The sequence below is a fragment of the Homalodisca vitripennis genome, chromosome 1 (genome assembly GCF_021130785.1).
Source record: "Homalodisca vitripennis isolate AUS2020 chromosome 1, UT_GWSS_2.1, whole genome shotgun sequence".
Taxonomy (NCBI): domain Eukaryota; kingdom Metazoa; phylum Arthropoda; class Insecta; order Hemiptera; family Cicadellidae; genus Homalodisca; species Homalodisca vitripennis.
Window position 1 is genome coordinate 187,541,823 of NC_060207.1, and position 21,337 is coordinate 187,563,159.

The 21,337-nt window shown below is 32.4% G+C and overlaps 1 protein-coding gene across 1 annotated transcript in view; it reads left to right on the forward strand.

The window, feature by feature from the left end:
• Nucleotides 1-17,307, forward strand: part of LOC124352916 (serine/threonine-protein kinase 10-like) — an 88,481-nt gene extending 71,174 nt beyond the window's left edge. Inside the window, 2 exon segments of the mRNA XM_046802644.1 lie at nucleotides 200-303; nucleotides 14,885-17,307. Coding sequence (XP_046658600.1) covers nucleotides 200-303; nucleotides 14,885-15,034 — 254 coding nt within the window. The 3' untranslated portion in view covers nucleotides 15,035-17,307.
• Nucleotides 17,308-21,337: the final 4,030 nt, after the last annotated feature.

Genomic DNA, 21,337 nt, shown 5'->3' on the forward strand with positions numbered 1-21,337 from the left:
TTAGACAGCAGAAAAATGTAGGGAAATGGTCTTAAACTAACTACGCAACCCAAGCCAATTTTGGTCACTAAGGTGGGACAAGTCCATCTGGTCTAATTTTGTCATTTACGTGGTAAAGATTTAGAGCTTAAAACAGTCACTGAAATTTCTTAACATTGTTGTAGCACTTTTACTAACAGTAATTGATTGTTTTTAATAGGCAAGATGCTGATGGAGCATGAAACGCTAAAGCTGAAGGAGCAGGAGGAGATGTACTCCAGAGAACTGAAGGAGTGGAAAGGGCAGCTGAAGCCCCGCAAACAGGTATGAATGCATTTTCAGTTGTGAAGTGAATTTTTCAAGTGATTTGCAGTAAGTTTATGGATATGTTGATCCATCTTCTAGGCTGTTTCAACATCTCTACCAGGGTAAATCTTCAGCATTTGAAGGACTTGGTGAGAGTGGAATATGAAAGTTTCCTTTGTATGTATTTGGGTCTGATATTTACAGCACTGTGTAAATTATGTTATTTTTTGTCAAAGAAAAAATTGGTGTGTGATGAACATATTTCTAGAATTATTATTGTTTTCAGCATTCATTAAGTTATGTGAAATAAAAACTACTCAAAATATAAGCTTTTTCCTAATTATATTATACTTATACGAGGGTAGGTTGAAAAGTACTGTACACATGCTTGTAAAACGTGATTGAAATGAGCTACAGAAGCGTGCCTCCTCTACACGCATGTGCAGTTTGAAAACCTTGCGTCAATCCATTGTATTGTTAGCAGCGTAACTGTATAGACAGATTCAAATGCTATATCAATTAGATGTAAACAACATGCTATTATTGAATTTTTAACTGCTGAAAAAGTGAACCCTACTGAAATCCAACTTCATTTAAAGAGTGTTTACGGTGACGATGATGTTGATAGATCGACTGTCAATCAATGGGTGATAAAATTTTGTTGTTGTAATCCTGGAAAATACGTAATTGTTGATAAAACACGCAGTGGACGTCCGAGCACTGTCACAGACGACAAGCATCACAAATTCGTTGATGATTTGATTTAAAGTAATCGGCGAATTACCCAACAGCTTATCGCAAACTATGTTGGTATATGTAAGGGAACTTGTTGGTTTCATTATTCAACAATTAGGATATCGGAAAATCTGCACAATAAGTGCCACGCCATTTAAATGACGAGAATAAACAGTGTCGAATGGAATGCTGTCAGCAACTTTTGCAGCACTACCATGACGAAGGAGACGACTTTCTTTTGAATATCGTGACAGGGGACGAGTCAAGGGTGCACAATTATGATCCAGAAGAGAAAAGACAAAGCACTGAATATTGACATTTGGGTTCTCCTGCGATGAAAAAGTTCAAAACACAACCATCTGCAAAAAAATCCTTTTGACCATGTTTTTGGATGCTCATCAAGTTTATGTGACCAATTATCTCGAACAAAACGCGATTATCTGTAAATTCGTCTCAATACATAGACTCTAAAACAACTCCGACGTCAAGTTTGTCGTATTAAAGGCAGCTTTAGACAATAATCTTCCAACACGTCAACACTCGTCCACACACTTTGCGTGCAACTGGAGAGGCAATGAGAAAGCTTAAGTTTGAACAAATTCCATACAATCTATTCCCCCAATCTAGCCCCCTGCGATTTTTATTTTTATATTTTCCCTCTACTCAGGAGAGATCTCAAGGATACTCATTACACTTCAGATGATGCGGTAAAAGCAGCTATTGCATCCTGGATTCGAGAAAAATTTGAAGAATTTTTCAGTGAGGGGATAAAAAACACTTGTTACACGTTGGGAGAAATGTGTTAGTCGTAATGGTGACTATGTTGAAAAATAAATTAATGAATGTGAAGCTTAAGAAGCTTTACTTTACTTTTTACCCAATCTCACTATTTCTTTTTGTTAGCGATCTACAAGCATGTGTGCACTACTTTTCAGCCTTCCCTTGTATATTGTTTTGTGTTCATGGAACGTAGGTTGTAATAATAATATATAGAGTGTTCCATAATGGGAGATCAATATTTCATAAATTGGTTAAGGACATTAGGGTCAATTCCAATTCTCGATTTTGATGCCAATATTTTGTAAGTATTTTATTACAAAATAAATCAACAGAAGTGCTTAACCCTTATAACGTCGGTATATCTTTTCACGATTTCCAGCAAACGGCACAATATTAAAAAAAAAAAAATTTAATGTGTAAAGTTCATTTTTATTTTTACTTTCTATAATTATGGTAAGTATAAAAAAGTAAAAATTTAAAAATTATAAAGTCACTGTACTCAGGATCGTCAATGTTACGAGACATGTTATTTATCACTAATAATGAACACGGTACTTTGGAATTATACCGACCACACCCAGACATGAATCGTTATTTGACATTTTGCTTCTACTGATTACTAGATTAGCGTAGAACAATATTTCGTCAATATAAAACAGGAATTGTCTTATCGCAAACCCCTCCCCATCCTCAGACAGAGGTCAAAGTCGAGCAGTCTAGTAGATAACGTGATTGCAGAGTCTCGCCGCCCGTTCAGCTGGTGCGTCGCTTTGTTGTACTTCCGTGTTTTACCTCTACATTTCTCCAAACACAAAAATTCAATAAAACAAACATGATCAAACTAAAACTAAACTCTTTATTGAAAAAACACTCAAAACTTGTTTTTATTCTTGATCATACTCCGCCACCCAAAATGCGAGTGCCATGCCTTCTCGCTGATGTCAACGAAAGAAAAACATCCCTCGAGATAGTACCTATCAGTAAAATATCAAATTCTAGAGGATCTGATCAGAAATATAAATTGAATTGTAATGGAAAGGCAATTATGTACCGCGCAAATCATGTGATGCCGCGTGGCCTGTCGTAATCGGGATTCTCGTGAAAGATAAGATAACAGCGACAACAATACCGATCACAATGCCTGGAAATGCTTGTAAGTTTGTAATTTTGTAATTAAAGAGTTGTTTTTTCGTTCTATCATGTTTGTTTAGCTATAAATTTATATTTTTGTGTTCTTCATACTGGTGTGGTCGGTATAATCCCAAAGTACCTGAACACTAAATAGGTGACACTAAACACTAAAAACACTAAATGAATACTAAAACTAAGATATCAATACTTTTAACAAATAAATAAAAACCATATAAACAGAAAACACGACGAAGGAAACCGACTCAGCGATGGTTAGACACGCACTACCTGAAGCTAAACTGCAAACAAAAGTGCGCGCGCTGTACGGCGTCTTACTTTTACTTTTTAAAAATTTCTTATTGAGCAAATAATATTTAGCTTGCAACTTCTATTTATCCATGTTCGTGTATCACCGTGCATCTGTCACATTTATGTACGGAAGTCCTCTTCTCAGCATTAAACGAACAGACAATCTAATTTTGCAATTTGTGTAGTTGTATTAGTATGTCACAAAATTTATCTACGTTTATAACTAAAATGTTTTATCATGGCTAATGGTGGTTTGACATTTTTTACTGGATACTCCTTCTGGCCAGATTTGCTTTAACACTTTCACTGTCAACGTCATTTGACGTTGTGCAAGGAATTCTATAGACGTATTCTATACAAAATCTTTCTATACAAAATGCCTGACAAGGCCGACTTTTACAGTAATAAAAATGCATTTAAACGTATTTGGATTTCAGCATTGATAGTCATTCGCTATTTTCATGTTTGTATTTGTTACTCTCTGGATTACGATCTATAAAATGTTGTTGACAGTCATCTGGAATATCGGAAAAATAGTGGTTTGTTTACGAGCACATCGTTGCGTCATGGCGCGGCGGCCGTTTGTTGTCATTCTGCTAATTCGTCAAGTGCATTGTTATTGTTTTGCTTGCTATTACTTTAGTTTACAACGGTTGTTTTATGAGTAAATACAATGAATCGTGACAGTATTGAATACAATCAAGTGCTAGAAGAGTCACTCAGATTTTCAAGTGACAGTGAAAGTGATGATTTATTCCAAGATGACACAGATAATGATCCTAATTTTATTACCGATGGACTTCTTGAAAATGCAAATAAGTTTTTTGACACTCTTTTTACTCAAATAAAAAATATAAGCAAAATAGTAATAACAACTTTTATTATGCTCTATGATAACTAAAAACACAATCAGGCAAGGCTGCAAGAAGAGACACTCCCTATCAGTGTAGCGAGTGCAAAATTGCCATTTGCAAAGGAACACGTTTCAAGACTTTTCACACAAAACAAATATTTTAAAATAAGTGGATTTCATTGTAAGTATGTGTAGCTAGTGACAGTAATGGCAATGCTGAATACAGCAAATAATAATAAGAAATATATTTATTTTATAGACTAGTATATGGTGTTGTTTTTTTTTGTCAACTTGTAATTTTTTTTTTAAACCTTATGTTTTTAATTTTAAAACAAGACTTGTTTGAAAATATTTATGCAAGGCATTTGTGAAGAAAGAGGAAGAATTCAGCCTTAATAAAATGTAAATCCCATGGTTTTCTTATAATAGCTAAAAAATATTATATTTCTTAAAAAAAAAAACGGGTGGTAGTGTAAGAAAGTTCTCAACAATAGGAGGTGGCAGTGAAAGTGAAAGTGGTAAGAAAAAAAACCATTTAGTCTAGTATGTTCTTAGCTATCATTTTATGATTAAAAAGGGTAAAATGCTAAGTTTTAATGTAAATAACAAAGTCAGCTATTCACAGTTTTAAGATGGCGGAGATTATTAATTTGTATTACTAAATTTCATGGAAACTAAGGGTTTTTACTAGTGCATGATAAAACATTTGTAATTATCATAAAACCAAATGACACAAAATTTGTCAAACGGTAAATCATTAACCCTTCCAACGCGGCTTACACCTATAGACGCGGAACTGCCGATGCTTTAAACGCGGATTACGTCTACAAACGCAAAAGCTTTACTTTTGAAATGGCGAAGAATTAGTTGTTAAAGCTATCGTAAGAGAGCAGATCGATGTTCCTTTCGACAGTCAGGACTAGACAAAACGCTTTGTCACCGTTGGTGGACGTTGTAACGGTATCTACTCGGATTGAAAGCAATCGCCGCCATTTTTTGTATGGCCTGTGACACGGTATACGCCTACAGACGCGTTCGTTTCATTCAGCTGTTTAACTACGTGTGTGTTGGTCGTTAATAAAATTCTCAAAAAAATTTAATATGACATGTTTATTATTTTTCTTTATAAAGGTAATACCAAGGAATATGAAACAAAAATTAGCATTGGGAAATTTAAAAAAAAATATTTTTTTATGTCTTAGCATTTGACAGTAATTTAAATTAGCGCTTTAAGGGTTAATTAGTTATTCTTATCTAAATAATCTATTACTGAAATGTTGGTCACTTGTTAAGGGACACTCTGTATATAGTAATATCAGGTTTTATTGAACAAAGAGGACAAAAGACCAGGTTCTAACAAATTGGTTTTCATAAGGTTGGAGGATCATGTTTACCTTTGCTAAATTGGAAGTTTATACCTCTTTTTCTTGACATATTCTACACAAATAGAATATGTCCTACCCATAAAGCAAGAGTCCACGAGTTTTTTTCACTTCATTCGGCTTTTCCTGGTACACTGCCAGTTTAGTTCAATAAAATTTAAATTTTTTTGTCTTTTAAAATGATATAAATTGTCATAATTAATCTTTCCTCATTATTTATACTAATATAAATTATATTTTTCTTTACAAAGTTTGAGCAGTGTATTATAATTTATGTTCTAAAGTTTAATTTCTATTTTAGACAGATTTTGAAATTAAGTAGTGCTTAAACACATGACAAGTTATTTATTTAAAACTGATACAGAGCACATACATAATTACTTATTATCCAATTTTATTGGATCTAAAATTATACATGAACTGTATAGATTTTAGAATTAATTATAGACCAAATTTATTTAATTGTCTTTTGCACAGTTAAGATGTGTGATTAGTTTTTATTGATCTTTATTAATATGTTAATATCTTTTGGAGTAAAATATACTAAATTATCTGTAACTTTGTGTCATGATTAGTTCTTATTTCCTCGCAATAACTGACAACTGAAAAATATACTGCAAACAACCAAGGAATGACGACAGCATTCTCCATGACAGAGATGTTCTCCTTACAGCTGTCTAATGATGTGAAGTAGGAATTAAGTATCTGTGTGTATCTCTTATTGTGTAATCCTTTGATGTTTGATATACTGAGTTAATAAATAGTGTTCTGATTTTACCAAGAGTTTAAAACCTTTAAACTATATGTTAAAACAATACTGTGACTATTTAAATCTATCTAACTCTGTGATTGACAATATATTATCTATTTAGTTATATATAAGTCATGGTGTTGAAAAACGGTCTACTGTGGTAAATCGTAGTGTCCATTTAGAATATACTGTATATTGGTTAAATATGGGCAATGTCCCTGTCAGTAAGAATTATGTTCACTTTTAGCACAAGAATTTGTAATTTAGATTTATTATTGAGTTGTGTTAAGTATATTTTGAGTAGTATTCAATTGTTTTCTTCTCATTTACTGTGGAATCGCATCTATTCATCATCTGAAATACTCTATTTTCAAAAATATAATAGAAAAACTTAGTGGGAGATACTATAATGATGGATGAGCTGGATTTGGTAAATAAAGAAACAATTGGTTTCTGTTTTAGTTTCTGGAGGCACAGTTGGCTCATGAACTGACAACGGTGGGACAGCGCAAGCCGCTATCCAAGAGTATATCATTGCCCCCAACCCCTCGCTCCACTGTCCGTCGTAACCGTCCTCCTCCCAACCCCTCCCAAAGTCTCCGCTCTCACCCCGATGTCCGCCGCTTCAGCATACCTCGTCCCAAGGTTGACACACAATCCCTCCGCAACTTCCCCTCCCAAGAGGGTTCCACTCCTTTCTAACGCTTTATTAGGTGCACTCAGTGCGTTAGCCGGCACCTAACAGCTTCTGTGTCTCGGTGCGAAGTTGTTAATAGCTTTTGTTTGTTTTCACATGGGATGTTGGTGCGAAGCAGCGTCTGTAGGACATGATTTGTTGATATTCACGTCATCAGACACTTAGCTTAGGTTATTTTTATAATAGAATTGGTTATTATATGGATGAGTAGTAGTTTTTGATATTTTTAAACTGAATTTAGAATTAATGGATTACTTTGTAAAATTAAACACCAACAGAAACAAGTTACATGCAGCAGGATTTTCTATATTGGGCAGTTTTCATTCCATTTAAATGTGTCAAAAACTTACAAAGCAAATTTAATCTTCATGTAATCATTACTATTACTGTGTAAATCTATTGTGCCAAAGATTAGAAACAATATTTTTATTACTATACATTTTTGTGGAAGTTGGAAGCACGCCTGCTAAGAGAAAAGATTTGTTTGTATTACACGAATTGGATTAATATCCTGTCTTTCCCACTTGTATGAAGGCAATTTTGAATTTTTACTGATGTCTGTCAGCTCTCACTTTGCTGCCCAGTATGGTATTAGACACTTATAAGGTATGTTTTTAGTTTTAGAATGTATAAGCAATGAGGAATTTTACAAATTAAAAGAACAGGTGGTTGTTTAAAATATATATCGCTTACATTTTATGATTATAAAATGATTTTATCATTGATTATGGACTTGGAATTTCATATGTGAATACTCACATCATACTTTATGATGACTTGAATCTACATAATTTTTTCATCTGATTGCAATAATTTTGTCTCATGCACAAAAATAAGTTAAGGTGGATATATCCGGGGACATGAATCATAATGCTGATAAGGATGATTCATTTTGAGAAAAGAAAATTGTAACAGCTGATTAACATTGTGTCTTTTTTACTACCCTTATTAAAAACACGAGTTTTACTGCTCTACAAGTAACATATTAAAAGTCAGATAAATATAAACACAATACTTAGTCATAAACAAACTGCAGCTTTCGGCGTAAGCGATGGAAAACAATATATTTTTCTTTGTCTAATAAATACATTATTAAGGACTCAAAAGGTCCTTCTTAAAATCATGTTGTCCATCTTTGTGATAACTCTTGGAAGGAAGGGCTTAGAGAGTTTAAACTTTGTACATGGTTTTTTCTTGGTCTAATGAAGAACTCTTATTGATTTCGGATTGAAAAGAACAAAGAGCGACAAAGTTAGTCAGGACATCTACTCCCACTGACAGTTAGCTTCTTAACTGTTGTGTACCTTTCATGGCCACAGCCTGAAACTTTCTACAGTTAAAAAGGATGAAAAGGAACATTACCAATCACTAATTTTCACTTATCCAGGAGAAAAAGTAACATTAAAGAGTCCAGAGTCAGGTCATTAAAGAGTTTTCATATGTTTTGTCGGGTCCTTTGATATTCCATTGTATTGGTAATTGTATTGATAAAGAACTAAACATTGCACATTCAACTCTTCACTAAGTGATTTAGTATAATATTCTGTAGTTATCTTTAAAACTTAAAACTAAATAAAGCTTTAATTTGTTTTTATTCTAAATAAATAAATACTTATTAATGATTTTGGTAACTATTGCATTGAATATATATCAGGAAGATAATTAAGTATGAAATTGTAATCTGTTCTATGATTAATATCTAGTAGAATTTTATGTAGTTATCAGTGGTATCTAAAGGTTGATAATATCCGTGTTGCGTTAATGTGTCCATTAATCTTATTTTTATGGTTTGCCGTGTGGCAACTAGTGGGTTTCTGTTGAAAAGTTTCAATTGTGTGTGGTCTAGACGCTTTTTTTGTTTTAGTATGTGTCAGAGAGCAGCTTCTTAAAATGTTTCCACTTGAATCAGTAGTTTTCATGTAATACCAAAATAATCTGTTTTTAGTTTGTAAAAGAGGTTTCTTAAGATTAGTTTTATATATTTTTCAATTAGTTTTCATAATTATTAATAAGTCAGCCCTCAACCTGTTTTGCAAAAGTAAAGTTTACCACAAACAAACTTTCATTTATGATTTTACCAAACTGAAGAAGAGATGTTCAATAAATGTATTTGCTTTATGTATCACACAATCACAAGTTATGGAAGTTGAGTAGGGCATATGAAGTTGCAGTATGCTTAATGATCTCTAGTGGATGTTGAATGTTGTGTCAGACACCTTGTGTATGTAAGTGCATGGGTGCATGTTATATCCCCAACCTTTGACTCTCAACAAGCCATGAGGATCACCTATCGGTACGTTATTGTTTGTATTATTATCTGCTTGTCCATGTTGTCTATATATTAGAATAAATGTCTGGGCACCACTACTCTCTGTAATGAAGCTCTTCACCACATCATGTAGGAACCAAATCAAGTGCTGTCTTTGAATGCTAAAACTAATTTTAGTGGTTGGTGGATTGCACTCGGAAACAATCTTAATCTTAATTTCTGAATGATTGCACTCTAAATCGTGGCATGCCCAATCATTCTCAATTATTTAACTGCAGGTTATTATATGTGTTATGAGAAATGTATTTTAAATTATTATTCATTTTATCTACAGCATTGTTACAATTCAGTTAATTCAGAATCAAGTTGTGAATAGTGTTTGGATTTCTTCTGTTGTGGCAAAAGACTATATTGTGATCAGCATTCATGTTTGGTATTCCTCTATATAATGTGAGGGATGTGTGAATATCAGAGAAATAGAATTGAACGTGATTAATGGCTAATTTAACTGGATTGATTTGATATAAATACCAAACTTCAAGTATGATAATTATTAGATTTAGCCAAAAAGGTAAGAGACGACTAAAAATAACATATTTTGATTTTTAGCAGGATGTAACTCATAGGCGTGTGCAGGACTTCAGTAGTAGTGGTGCAATTCCGATGGATAAAGTCTTTCAATGAGTGATATATTTAGCATATGTTTATTTACATACAACAGTACATGTAACAGTTTTAGTAGAAACACTGTGTAATTTTTTCAATGTGTATTAATGAAATATGGTATTGTGAACATATCAAGATAAAAAAAGGTAAATTGTTTATTGTTTTGTAATTGAATGAGTCAAAGTCGAGACCAAATTAATACAAGTCTATTAAACGTCAGGTATTACATGTTGGTGTTCCACATCACTTTATATAGAGTCATTCGATGGTTGAATGCAGCACTGCTCTTGAAGATATGAATTATATCACATATTCTTAAGTTAGCAGCCAGTTCTGGTTCTACCAACGGAATCATCAAGTTTTCTAAATAATCTTGACGCATTATACGTAGATCTCAGTTTGCATTTTATAATGCTGGATTTTGAGAAGACCTTTCAATTGTGCAGCTGGTTTTCAGGCATTGTTCAAAATTTATTAACAATAGCAATAAAATTTGAAAGGTTTAACGTCAGAACTTTAGGCAACCCCATTCCGGAGCACTTTTACGATGAAAATGTTTTCCTATGCATCTTTCATTTTAACAGCTTGAATTCAGCCGCTAGTTCTACAGATTTGACATTGAATTGTTTTACGAAAATTTCAAAGTCTTCATTTTCACACTTGTAACAGTTATTAAGATTGAATCTCATCAGTTTTCCTGTAATGGAAATAACTTTTTTGTTTCTTGATCAAATCGAGTATTCAATTTTCTATACGGCAGTTCAAAACAGGGTAGTAAGTAAAATATTTCAATTTTTCTTTTTTTGAGTGCCCGGTAGAAAGGGAAAGAACAGCAACTAGTGTCTTCTAACAGGACTAATACTTTCCTTTCCAAAACATTTGGAATTTCAATATCTAGTACTACACATTTAGTTTGTTTTGATAAAGATATCCTCAAACTGGTCTTCACTACTTCTCATTATTCTACCAAGAGCTAGGCTTTCAACATAGCATCAACTGCTTGGCAAAGGTCTATTTTAGGGCTTTGCAGAGTACCCACTTTTACAACAAGCTGAAGTTTGGGATGCATGGTTTGCAAAGATGAAATTAAATTAAATTATTTCGCTTGTATCAAAAATACCTTTACCAGTAGTCCTAGTTTTTGAACAGGAACAGAATGCATATACTCTTCAATGGCTTTTACAGTTGTATGTAAGTGAACATAAATTACAGACACCACTTCTGAACAGCAGGCTCATCTAGTGTCTGAAAGGGAATTCAGGGTCTTTAGTCTAATTGCACTTTGTTTGATGATGTCATCAAAGAATACACGCCTCTTTGGACTACCTTCAATAAAGTTTAAAATAAACTGTACTATTCCACAAAATTTAAAAATAATTGTATTTCCCTTGTGATTTATGCAGGCACTAACTAAGGCAAGGTTTATACCATGCGCATAATAGTGAACATACAAAATAGACAGATTGACTTCTTTACATCTAGCCTGTACTCCGGTGAATTTATCAGCCATTGCTGAAGCCCTGTCAAAACACATACAAACTACACTTTTCTACAGCACACCTACTTCACACAGCACACAATTTATTGATTAAAATATACTTTCAGCATCAGTAGACTTCAATCGTGATAAGGACACCAATTTTTCAACAGGATATGCACTTTCTTTTTGGAAGTATGGAAACACATCTACTAATTACTTGTTATGGCTCCCATCAGACATTTCATCACGTATAACAGCAAACAGCTGTCCGTTGATTTCATCACTTATAGTTTTCAGTATCATTGCTCAAAATGACGATACGTCTTTTTGAATTAAATTGCTAAGATAAATACAGTCCTTAGGAATCTTTTCCAAGTAGTTTTTGAAAAAAGAGATGTATTTTTGCAAGAAAGCAGCAACTTCTAGGAAAAGACCTTTCTGTAGACTGTCTTCACATTTGTCATATTCTTTAAGAGGTTTCCCTCTTTTAGCTGACAAACTGACAATATTATCGACAAGCCAAGACATGTACTCACAATTTTGTAGGCATTTTTCTTTTTTAGTTCACATTCTCTTGAATTATCCAACATTACAACATCTGGCTTGCTAGTGACATAAATTTTCCAGTCAATCATACTCAATACATTTACTTTTATTGTGGGCTCTAAACATTAGATTAGCTTTATGATACTAAAGCCAACTGTTGTAAATACATTTTCAACCAATGCTGGAAGCGAAATGTCATTTAGAGCAAAACAACAAATGTAAAAACAGTTAGCAGTATGCTTTTCCAAGCTGCATTCCAGTCATCTGTAATTTTCAAACCATTTATGTTGTAAATATCTTTTTCTATAATTTTTTCCCTTGCCATCTTCTTTTGTGGAGTAGAAATTTGTGGTTGGTATGTTCCACGAGAAATCTTAGCAAATCTTTCTTGTCTGTTTGGTAAGACATGGTAGGGATCATCAAACTCTGCTGTTCTCTTCAGTGGCTCCTCAACATTAACCTTCTTTCTATGATCATCATTTTGAGTAATTTCCAAACTGGAACTGGCACTAACAGTACACTGTTTCTCATCATAGGCTGTTTAACTATATTATTTGTGTTATTTGCGGCTGTTGTACACGTTAGTTTCATAGTTCTACTGAATTAATTGGTACAAATATAGATTATGAAAACAAAATCTATATTTAAAGAGAAATTGCACGTAGTCCTAAAAGGACCTGTGCGCTGCTTCCGGAGCAACAGATAATACTGATGGCTAACGTTGGACATAGGGGCCGCCTCCTGTCGAGATCCACGAAGAAAGATTTTGGGCATTACTCTCAGTCATGTCTCCTTAAAAGAAGAGAAAGCCAACTCTGTACCAGCTTCTCCAGTCAAAGCTGGAAAGGGGGTACAGGAAGGCACCCTTTATGTCTAGGTTAGCAACAGCACTTAACACTTGTGGGAGCCCCACTAATTTCAACAATAGTCTCCCGCAGTAGACTAGACCCATCAATCTACTCTTGCACCGCAATATCTCTACATTTGCGGCTAGTGATGTGCTGCTCCTGGACATCCACAAGGTTGCCCAAATTAAAGTGACACATCAGATTTTGCTGTCCCCAGTGTAGGTTCAACTAGAATGTATAAAATAGCCAGAAGTAAACCCTCCTGCGGCATAACTTGTCACACTAGTTACGTCACCAGCAGTCCGGCGCACCAAAGTCATTGCTATCACTGAGTGGACACATTTTGCATATGCAGCAAAAACTTGAAAAAACTAAACACTAACTAGATCAATATATGAATTGCCTTTTAAATAGTGCTGCCATGGAAATCTGTCAATTTCCTAGTTTCTACATAAAAATCACATTCTGCACAGACGAATCTCATTCTAGTGGTAATGTCACAGCACTGGTGGCACCTCAGCTGGACATGTATATGATGTGACTCACAGTTATTTTGAAATGACTTATGATTGCAATAGTTTCCAGTAGTTGTGAGGTAGTTTCTGTTTAATTGTGGTTTATATTTTCATATTTATAATAATTAATACATTATATTTTTCTTTATTTTACTATGTGACGTGTGTCATGCAACATTTTGTACCAAAATAATTCATCAGAGTGTACCAGGAGAAAATTAATAGCATTTGCGAATTGCTGACAGTAGTGAATAGTGAAGGCATACCATTTTGTTGATGGATCAGCAACAACAAACGTGATATTCCATACTTTCAATTCATTTAAAATATTTCTATTAAAATTTGTTTTTCTGTACAGCCTTGTTTATTTAATTCACCAAATTACTCATGTTGCGGGTAGGACTTTGTATTTTATTAAATAAAAATTGGTTATTCGGTTTAATTTTGTATTTGATATCAGAAATGCAAATGCATAATTGTCAGATAAATTTTTTTAGGTCTGATTAAAAACAATTAAGAAACAAAATCATAGAAAGAATCCAAGCCGCTCCTTAAGCTCTCTTCATAATTTTGTTATAGAGAAAAATCAGTAGGAGGATGTTAGTTGAGTATTTAAATCTCGTACACATGTTTATCCCTTTGTATAGTCCAGGTCACAAGGATATAATTTCTCCAAAAATCATTATTTGACTTATACATACATCATGACCTTATTATTGGTGATTCTATAAAGTTGCTGTATTAGTTACGAGTCGCAAGTCTCGTAATTACTGTACGTTCAATCGTTGACATCACTCGTATGTTCACCATATATAACCTTTGTGTGACTTACACATACAGCATGACCTTATTATTGGTGATTCTATAAAGTTGATGTATTAGTTACGAGTCGCAAGTCTCGTAATTACTGTACGTTCAATCGTTGACATCACTCATATGTTCACCATATATAACCTCTGTGTGACTTACACATACAGCATGATCTTATTATTGGTGATTCTATAAAGTTGCTGTATTAGTTACGAGTCGCAAGTCTCGTAATTACTGTACGTTCAATCGTTGACATCACTCGAATGTTCACCATATATAACCTTTGTGTGACTTACACATACAGCATGACCTTATTATTGGTGATTCTATAAAGTTGCTGTATTAGTTACGAGTCGCAAGTCTCGTAATTACTGTACGTTCAATCGTTGACATCACTCGTGTGTTCACCATATATAACCTTTGTGTGACTTACACATACAGCATGACCTTATTATTGGTGATTCTATAAAGTTGCTGTATTAGTTACGAGTCGCAAGTCTCGTAATTACTGTACGTTCAATCGTTGACATGACTCGTATGTTCACCATATATAACCTCTGTGTGACTTACACATACAGCATGACCTTATTATTGGTGATTGCCGTATTAGTTATGTCTATTAAATATTGTATGTTCACCATGTGTAAAAAGTAAATAAATATGCTTGTGATTTCTGATATTTCTACTTCCACTATATAGCTCACATGCATCCTTAGACCTGAGGTTGAATGATCACACACGTCTTGTATTAGCCATGGGCTGATACACAGGTTCAACTAGGAGAGTTCTTTGTGAAATATAAGTTTAATACTATAATTACGTTGCAGAAGCTGGAGGAGCAGTTTATGTTGCAACTGGAGGAACAAGAGGCGTTGTTTGGTCCACCACAGGTACTGCCTCCCGACCTGACCGATTTGGTCCCCCGCCATCACCGTGGTTCGACCCGCAGCTCACTCTCGTCTGTATCAGCGGACTGACCCCCCCTCGCTCATTGCCCAGACCACAGTCAACCGAATTACCATGAGTATCTCCATTAAAGAATTTAAACTAGCATTCTCTCAGAAAAATATTTTTCTTGTTAGTCAAGTTATCTTTTTCTCGTGATAGTTTCTTCATTTAGTGAAAGCTTTATCTCATTTAGCATATTTAAGACACGCTTCTGTACAATTTTTTTGTACATTTTGCAGTAATGTAATACAATTTTGAAATTATAAATGAAATTTAAGAAAATTTGTCAATGTAACTAACAGTTATTTTTAGATATGTTTGCTTATGTGAGCATATCAATGAAGTGAGACAATTCATAAACTTTAGAAGAAACATGATGTCGAAATATGCGGTGTTAACTATATAAGAATTAAATGTGCATTCTCAGTAGCAATAACACTGTAGTACCTGTTTAAATTTATGCCACTTGTACATTATTTAATCTCTTGTTTCATTTTTATATTTTTCAGTACAGGTCCTAGTTATTGTAGAATTTTTCTTTGGATGTTGGTGCTCTTATCAATTAACATTGCTAATATAGCTTTCAAGATCATGTATACATTATCCATAAAACACTTTATTTACTGTTTTTCTGTACCAAATTTTTTGTTTTATTTGGTGGATTTTTTAAGTTCCATATATATTTTGCTTGTCAGATTTCCTACAAATATATTGTTTAATTAAGCTTTGTTTGCTAAATTGACATGAAAAAGTATCTTGTAACAATCAATTTTACATTTGAATTTTAATAATTTTATTCATCATTTTATAGTACATTTATTTGTCAATAATGTTTTTAAAGATACAAGGTATTATTGAAGGTTAATTTTTAAATGTATTTCATTATTTTTATATTTTATGCAATACATATTTTTATTGTTTTGTAAATAAGTTGATCTTATATTTTTATATTTTTGTTTTTGAAACTTATTGATGTGTGATTGTGTTATTATAATTTTGTTTTATTTGTTAAATTTTGAATTTCTTTAAGATTTTACACAGTATTATAAAAATATATATTCACTTCAAGAGTGGTTGAAGTATTTCACTTAAAAAGTCATTGTGAGTATATCCTATTAAGTAATAAATTGAAGTCAGATATAAATAAAAGAGAGATCTTTTACACTGTAGCCATATGTTAATGAGCTTTATTAGATTATATTAAAATTTGCTGAAATTTGCATAAAATGTCCCTTAATGAAAAAGAACTAAATTAATCATATAATAAAAACACAGAGTTTTGTACTAGTATTTTTATATTTTAAGAAATTTTCATGTTCAATGCATAGAATTTGAGATAATCAACATTTTAAAGTGTTACTTTGTTTCTTAAAGTATGTTATGCTCTTCACGCAAAGTCACACTGTTAGTAAAAGATTTTTTTGTCTAGTAACAATACACATTATTTATAAATTTGATTTTGCTATAATATTGTTAAGTTTTTGATTTTATCAGATAATGTTTGCTTATTCTATACTTTCTGTCTTAAGTTTATTGCCTTTATGATTTGAAAAAGAAACATTATAAAAAATTAGGGTTAATAGTTGTATTCTCTTAACTTCTCTCCTGTTTGTAAAATGTATTTAAGCAAAATTACTTAAACATATTCCAAAGGGAAATTCATCCTTTAACTCTTTTATTTTAACTAGTTTTATACATGCATTTCTTGTTCCTCACTGTTTTCCCCTCTATTGACTTAATATAAACTTAGGATACGTTTAAACTAAAATATATTATTTTTGTTACTGCGTGTTAATATTTTTGTATGTGTTGTATTTTCAGAATTACTACTATTTTTAAGAGTCTGCAATTTACTGTCAGATTCTCATTAGTTAATGGAAGTGCCAAACTCTTATTTTAAAAAAATGATATCCTATTTTTTTGTTATGTAACTAATTATACAGTTTATGTCATTAATTCCAACAGAGCATAGACTCCTAACTGTATGAGTGCCTATTGTGTACAGTGTAAAATAATATTATAAATAGAGACAGTAATGTTTACACTAACAGCGAAGTACACCTGACCTATTCAGGTGGTAGATGTACATACGTACCCTCTTGCCTCGGTGCCTTGACGGTTAAATATTGTATAAACCAGTTCGAACATTTGTAAAATTGTAGAATTCAATTTACAAAGCTTTGCCACTTATGGTTTCCTGTTGTTGTGTTGAATAATAACGATATTTTACTGTACATACCTGGCTGTAATAAACCTGTTGCATGTATGTATATAAATATGCATTATAAATAATGTTACATTATGTTTGTGACTTATTTCACTTCCTTTTCCTGACATCTACAGTATCTTACCCTACGTTTATCTAAACCTGTTGACCGCTTAATATTTCTGCATCTTGACGTTTCCTAACGGATTCAATTTTAAGTTTGAATTCGAAAATATATGTTTTTATAAACATGGTATTTTTGAACAATTTAATAATTGGAGTATGTTTTTAGGTAGTGAAACAATCTATAAATGTGATGTTAATCTAAAGTAATATAATTTATGTGAAATAACAAGGATTTTATAAATTTTTAAATCAAGTAATTTTTTAGAAAAAAATTATACTTTTTTATATTAACAGTGTTATTTTGTAGATAATTTATTTTTCACTATGTAGAACATTTCAGATAATTTATTAATTGGTTTCAATTTGTGTTAGTTTTTTTATGAAACATAATTATTAAAAAAAGAAAACTTTATTTCCCAGTCAACTAAGTGCAATAGCCTATACTTATTTTATGACGAAATAATTTTTTAAATAATCTCAAACATTAGAGGTTTTGTCATTTTCTGTATATTATCAAAATGTTATTGAATAAATCTTAAATTTAAATAAAATTAAAAACTGCAACAGTATATGCCATTTATCCAACAATATTTTTAATGTGACCTACTTATATACCAGATTATATTACAAAGCAAAATGTAGTTCAAAAACACTTTTGGCATGAGGAATGGTTCACACACAAAAATATCAGTGCGTTACTTTCATACTCCTCAGAATTTAAATACTTGGAACACGATAAAAAAATAAATAATATGCTAACTGTATTTATACAATTTATAATCATGAATAATATTCATGTGTTTATTACAGTGTAGAGGTAATATTAAAAAACTTTGTTTTTATCTGTGATGTAAATTGTGGATCCATAGTGGTAATTACAGAATAACTATTAATTAATAATTTCTCCCTCTCCTCTCCCCCGCACGGGCTGCTGCCTCCTCTCGAGATCCATGAGGAAGGATTTTGGGCATTAATCTCAGTCATGTCTTCTTGGAAGAAGGGGAAGCCAGCCCTATATTATCCTCTCCAGTCAAAGCTGGAAAGGCACACCCTTATGTCTAGGCTAGCAACAACCCTTAATACTTGGGGAGTCCCACCAACTCCAACAGTCATCTCCCACAGTAGACTAGACCAATTGATCTATCATTGCACCTCAATATCTCGACATTTGGAGTGGAATTAGTCATATATCATGCAGCATGTACCCATTTTACAGTGTTCATGATTAATAGGACCAGAAGTTAAGGAAAAGTGTAAGTAATTCTTATTTCATGTTTTGCACTTCAAGTTCAGATTAATTATATTTCAAATGCAAAATTGGAGTTTGCTGTTTTGCCCTACAATATAAATAGACTTATATATAATTTTTTTAACCCGCGAGAACTCGCGCTACAAGAAGTTACGCAAGAACTCTCGTTAGATCGAATCTAACATCCTCCAACCAACTAAGAACGGCTTTTTCTTGGTCTTCATTCATTGCAATAATTGTAAGGTCATAAAAGAGCAATCTACGAAATATAACTCTAAAACAAAGTGAAAAACAAGAAAAATCACTAAACTGATGGATTTAAACTGGCAGTTACGCGATCACTCGCGCCGTTAGATCACTCCTAACACTGGGCTGACGTGATCACTCGCGCTGTTAGGTTGAAACTAATAACCGCGAGGAGCGTCCGCCCCACCCCAGCGACTTTTACTGTCTAAACATGATGTAATACGCAGCAAACATACCCATAGAAGCATAAATTAAGGGTTTAGTGTTGTAAGATAACAAATAAGAAAAATTTTATATAACACAAAAAATATGTTAGATTCATCTAATAGCGCGAGTGCTCCCGGGTTAATGACATTGCATTCAAAACAGTATAGTTTTATAAATTATATGTATATAAAATATTGTTATTGAAAATTAAAACTAAAATCAACATTAATAATACTAACACATTTCAATACTTACATTATGACAGTTGCAATCCCATATGTATATAGCAAAAGTTTCTTGCTTCCCAATGCGCGTTTGCTTCATCATACTATTTCCTTGGTCCAGTCTAGGCATTACATCAACATTATATACCTAATCAGTATCATATACCTCATCCTTGAGAAATGGATGTGAAGTCACCTCGACGATTTTCTGTCATAAAAAATTGCATTTGGTATCTCGTTTATTGCTTTGTCATCCGGAATAAATCAAATGGTTTGTCTTTTTGCCTCAATGTTGATGTAAGGAGTGTTGTTACTTTGGTCATGCTTTTACTCTATAAATGTAAACAAATTGAAATTATGGTTAAAATAACTAAATATATGGTGGTGATGCCATAATACATTGTTTACACATAACAGTTGAATATATCTAACTAGCTCTTTGATTTCACATTACACAACTTTAGAGACCAAGATGGGATTTTTGTTACTTTAAAGACCAGTGGGGCTTAGCCCGGAAGGATTTACAAAATAAGAATAGGCCTATGTTCATCCTAGGAATGCCCTTTTAAAAAGTCGGTACCATCCGTTTAATAGTTTATAAGTGAAAACAAAACAACAAACAAAGGTAATTTTATATTTATAATATTAATAAATTTATTATTAGGATAACATTGGTCTATTTTCTTCAGAGATCAGACTGAAGTATTTGGTCTCCTTGGATTAATCAATAATATGGTTTTTAGCCGACCTGCATTGCTGGTATTTTAGAAGTTCTGATTTAGATAGGAAACATGATTTTAAGACTTCAGGCCAATTCATCTCTCTCAATTAGCTTTCACTACAGTTATGTTTGTGGACAAATATCTTCACCACCTTTTAAATTGAGGTGGATTTCTTTTTGGGGGTATGGAAAAAAATATTATTTATTACAGTTTGGACACTGGAATATGATAGTAAAAAAAAAAACTAGCTTATAAAGTTTACTTATCAGTAGCAAAAATGTTGTTCTAATGTTCCTAAATAATTCATTTGTCCTTTTATAAATTTATCCTCCTAAAAATACATACTCATGTCTTATAATTGTTAAAAGTCTTTTTACAATTAATTGTTAAAATCAAAGAGTATTATTAATAGTAAATATTGGTTATGAAATATTACATTTATTTATTGCATTTCTTGTTTCAGAAATGAATTTATAATAATCTATTAATCAAGTAAAAATATGATTTTTAGTACGCTGAGCATTAGCGAAGCCTGTCACTAGAGGTGCTGGAAAAATTTAATTTCTGTCAACAACGATATCTTGAAAACAAACTGACCTTATAGACTTGAAATTTTTATGATGGTGGATCTCCAACCATGAAATTTTGGCTTTGTGTAATTGAGATTATCTTGCAGAAAACTGATATAATTTCTCTTTTGTATCACACAGGGGTGTAAAAAATTATTTTTCTGTATGATTATCTGTCTGTCTATCTATTCACAGGACATCATGAAAATGAAAATGAGTTAGTCTATAGATTTGAAATTTTGCATGTATTCTAGTGAAATTTTGTTACACTACACATTGTGTAGTAGGAGCCTTTTCATTATAAATACCTCATTTTGAAAATTTAACTGGGAATTCAACTATTGCTACATTTAATCTTTTAGTATCTATGATTTATTTGTAAATTCTTCATGAAATTTTTTTTCTTATGACATTGACATTTCTTGATTAATTTTTTAAACATTAATAACAACACTATTATATATCTTGAATATACTGTTACTTAATAAAAGAAGTTTGGTTTGAGAGACTGCTGGAGTTGGTAGGTTTTGAACACTGTAGAAATTTATTTTAAAGAGAGACAGGTTCAACAAAGAGGTGAGATCCATGCATATGAGACTAGATTTAAGCATTATGTCGACATGCCTCAAACTAGACTCCATAAGAGTGCTAAGAGTCCATTGATTATGTCTAGTAAAATGCCTTAAATAAAATTCCTCTAGAGATAAGACTACTTAACAATGCTAGTTTTAAGATAAGAGTTGAGGAATTTTTGTTAAAAAATGCTTTTTACTCTATCCAGGA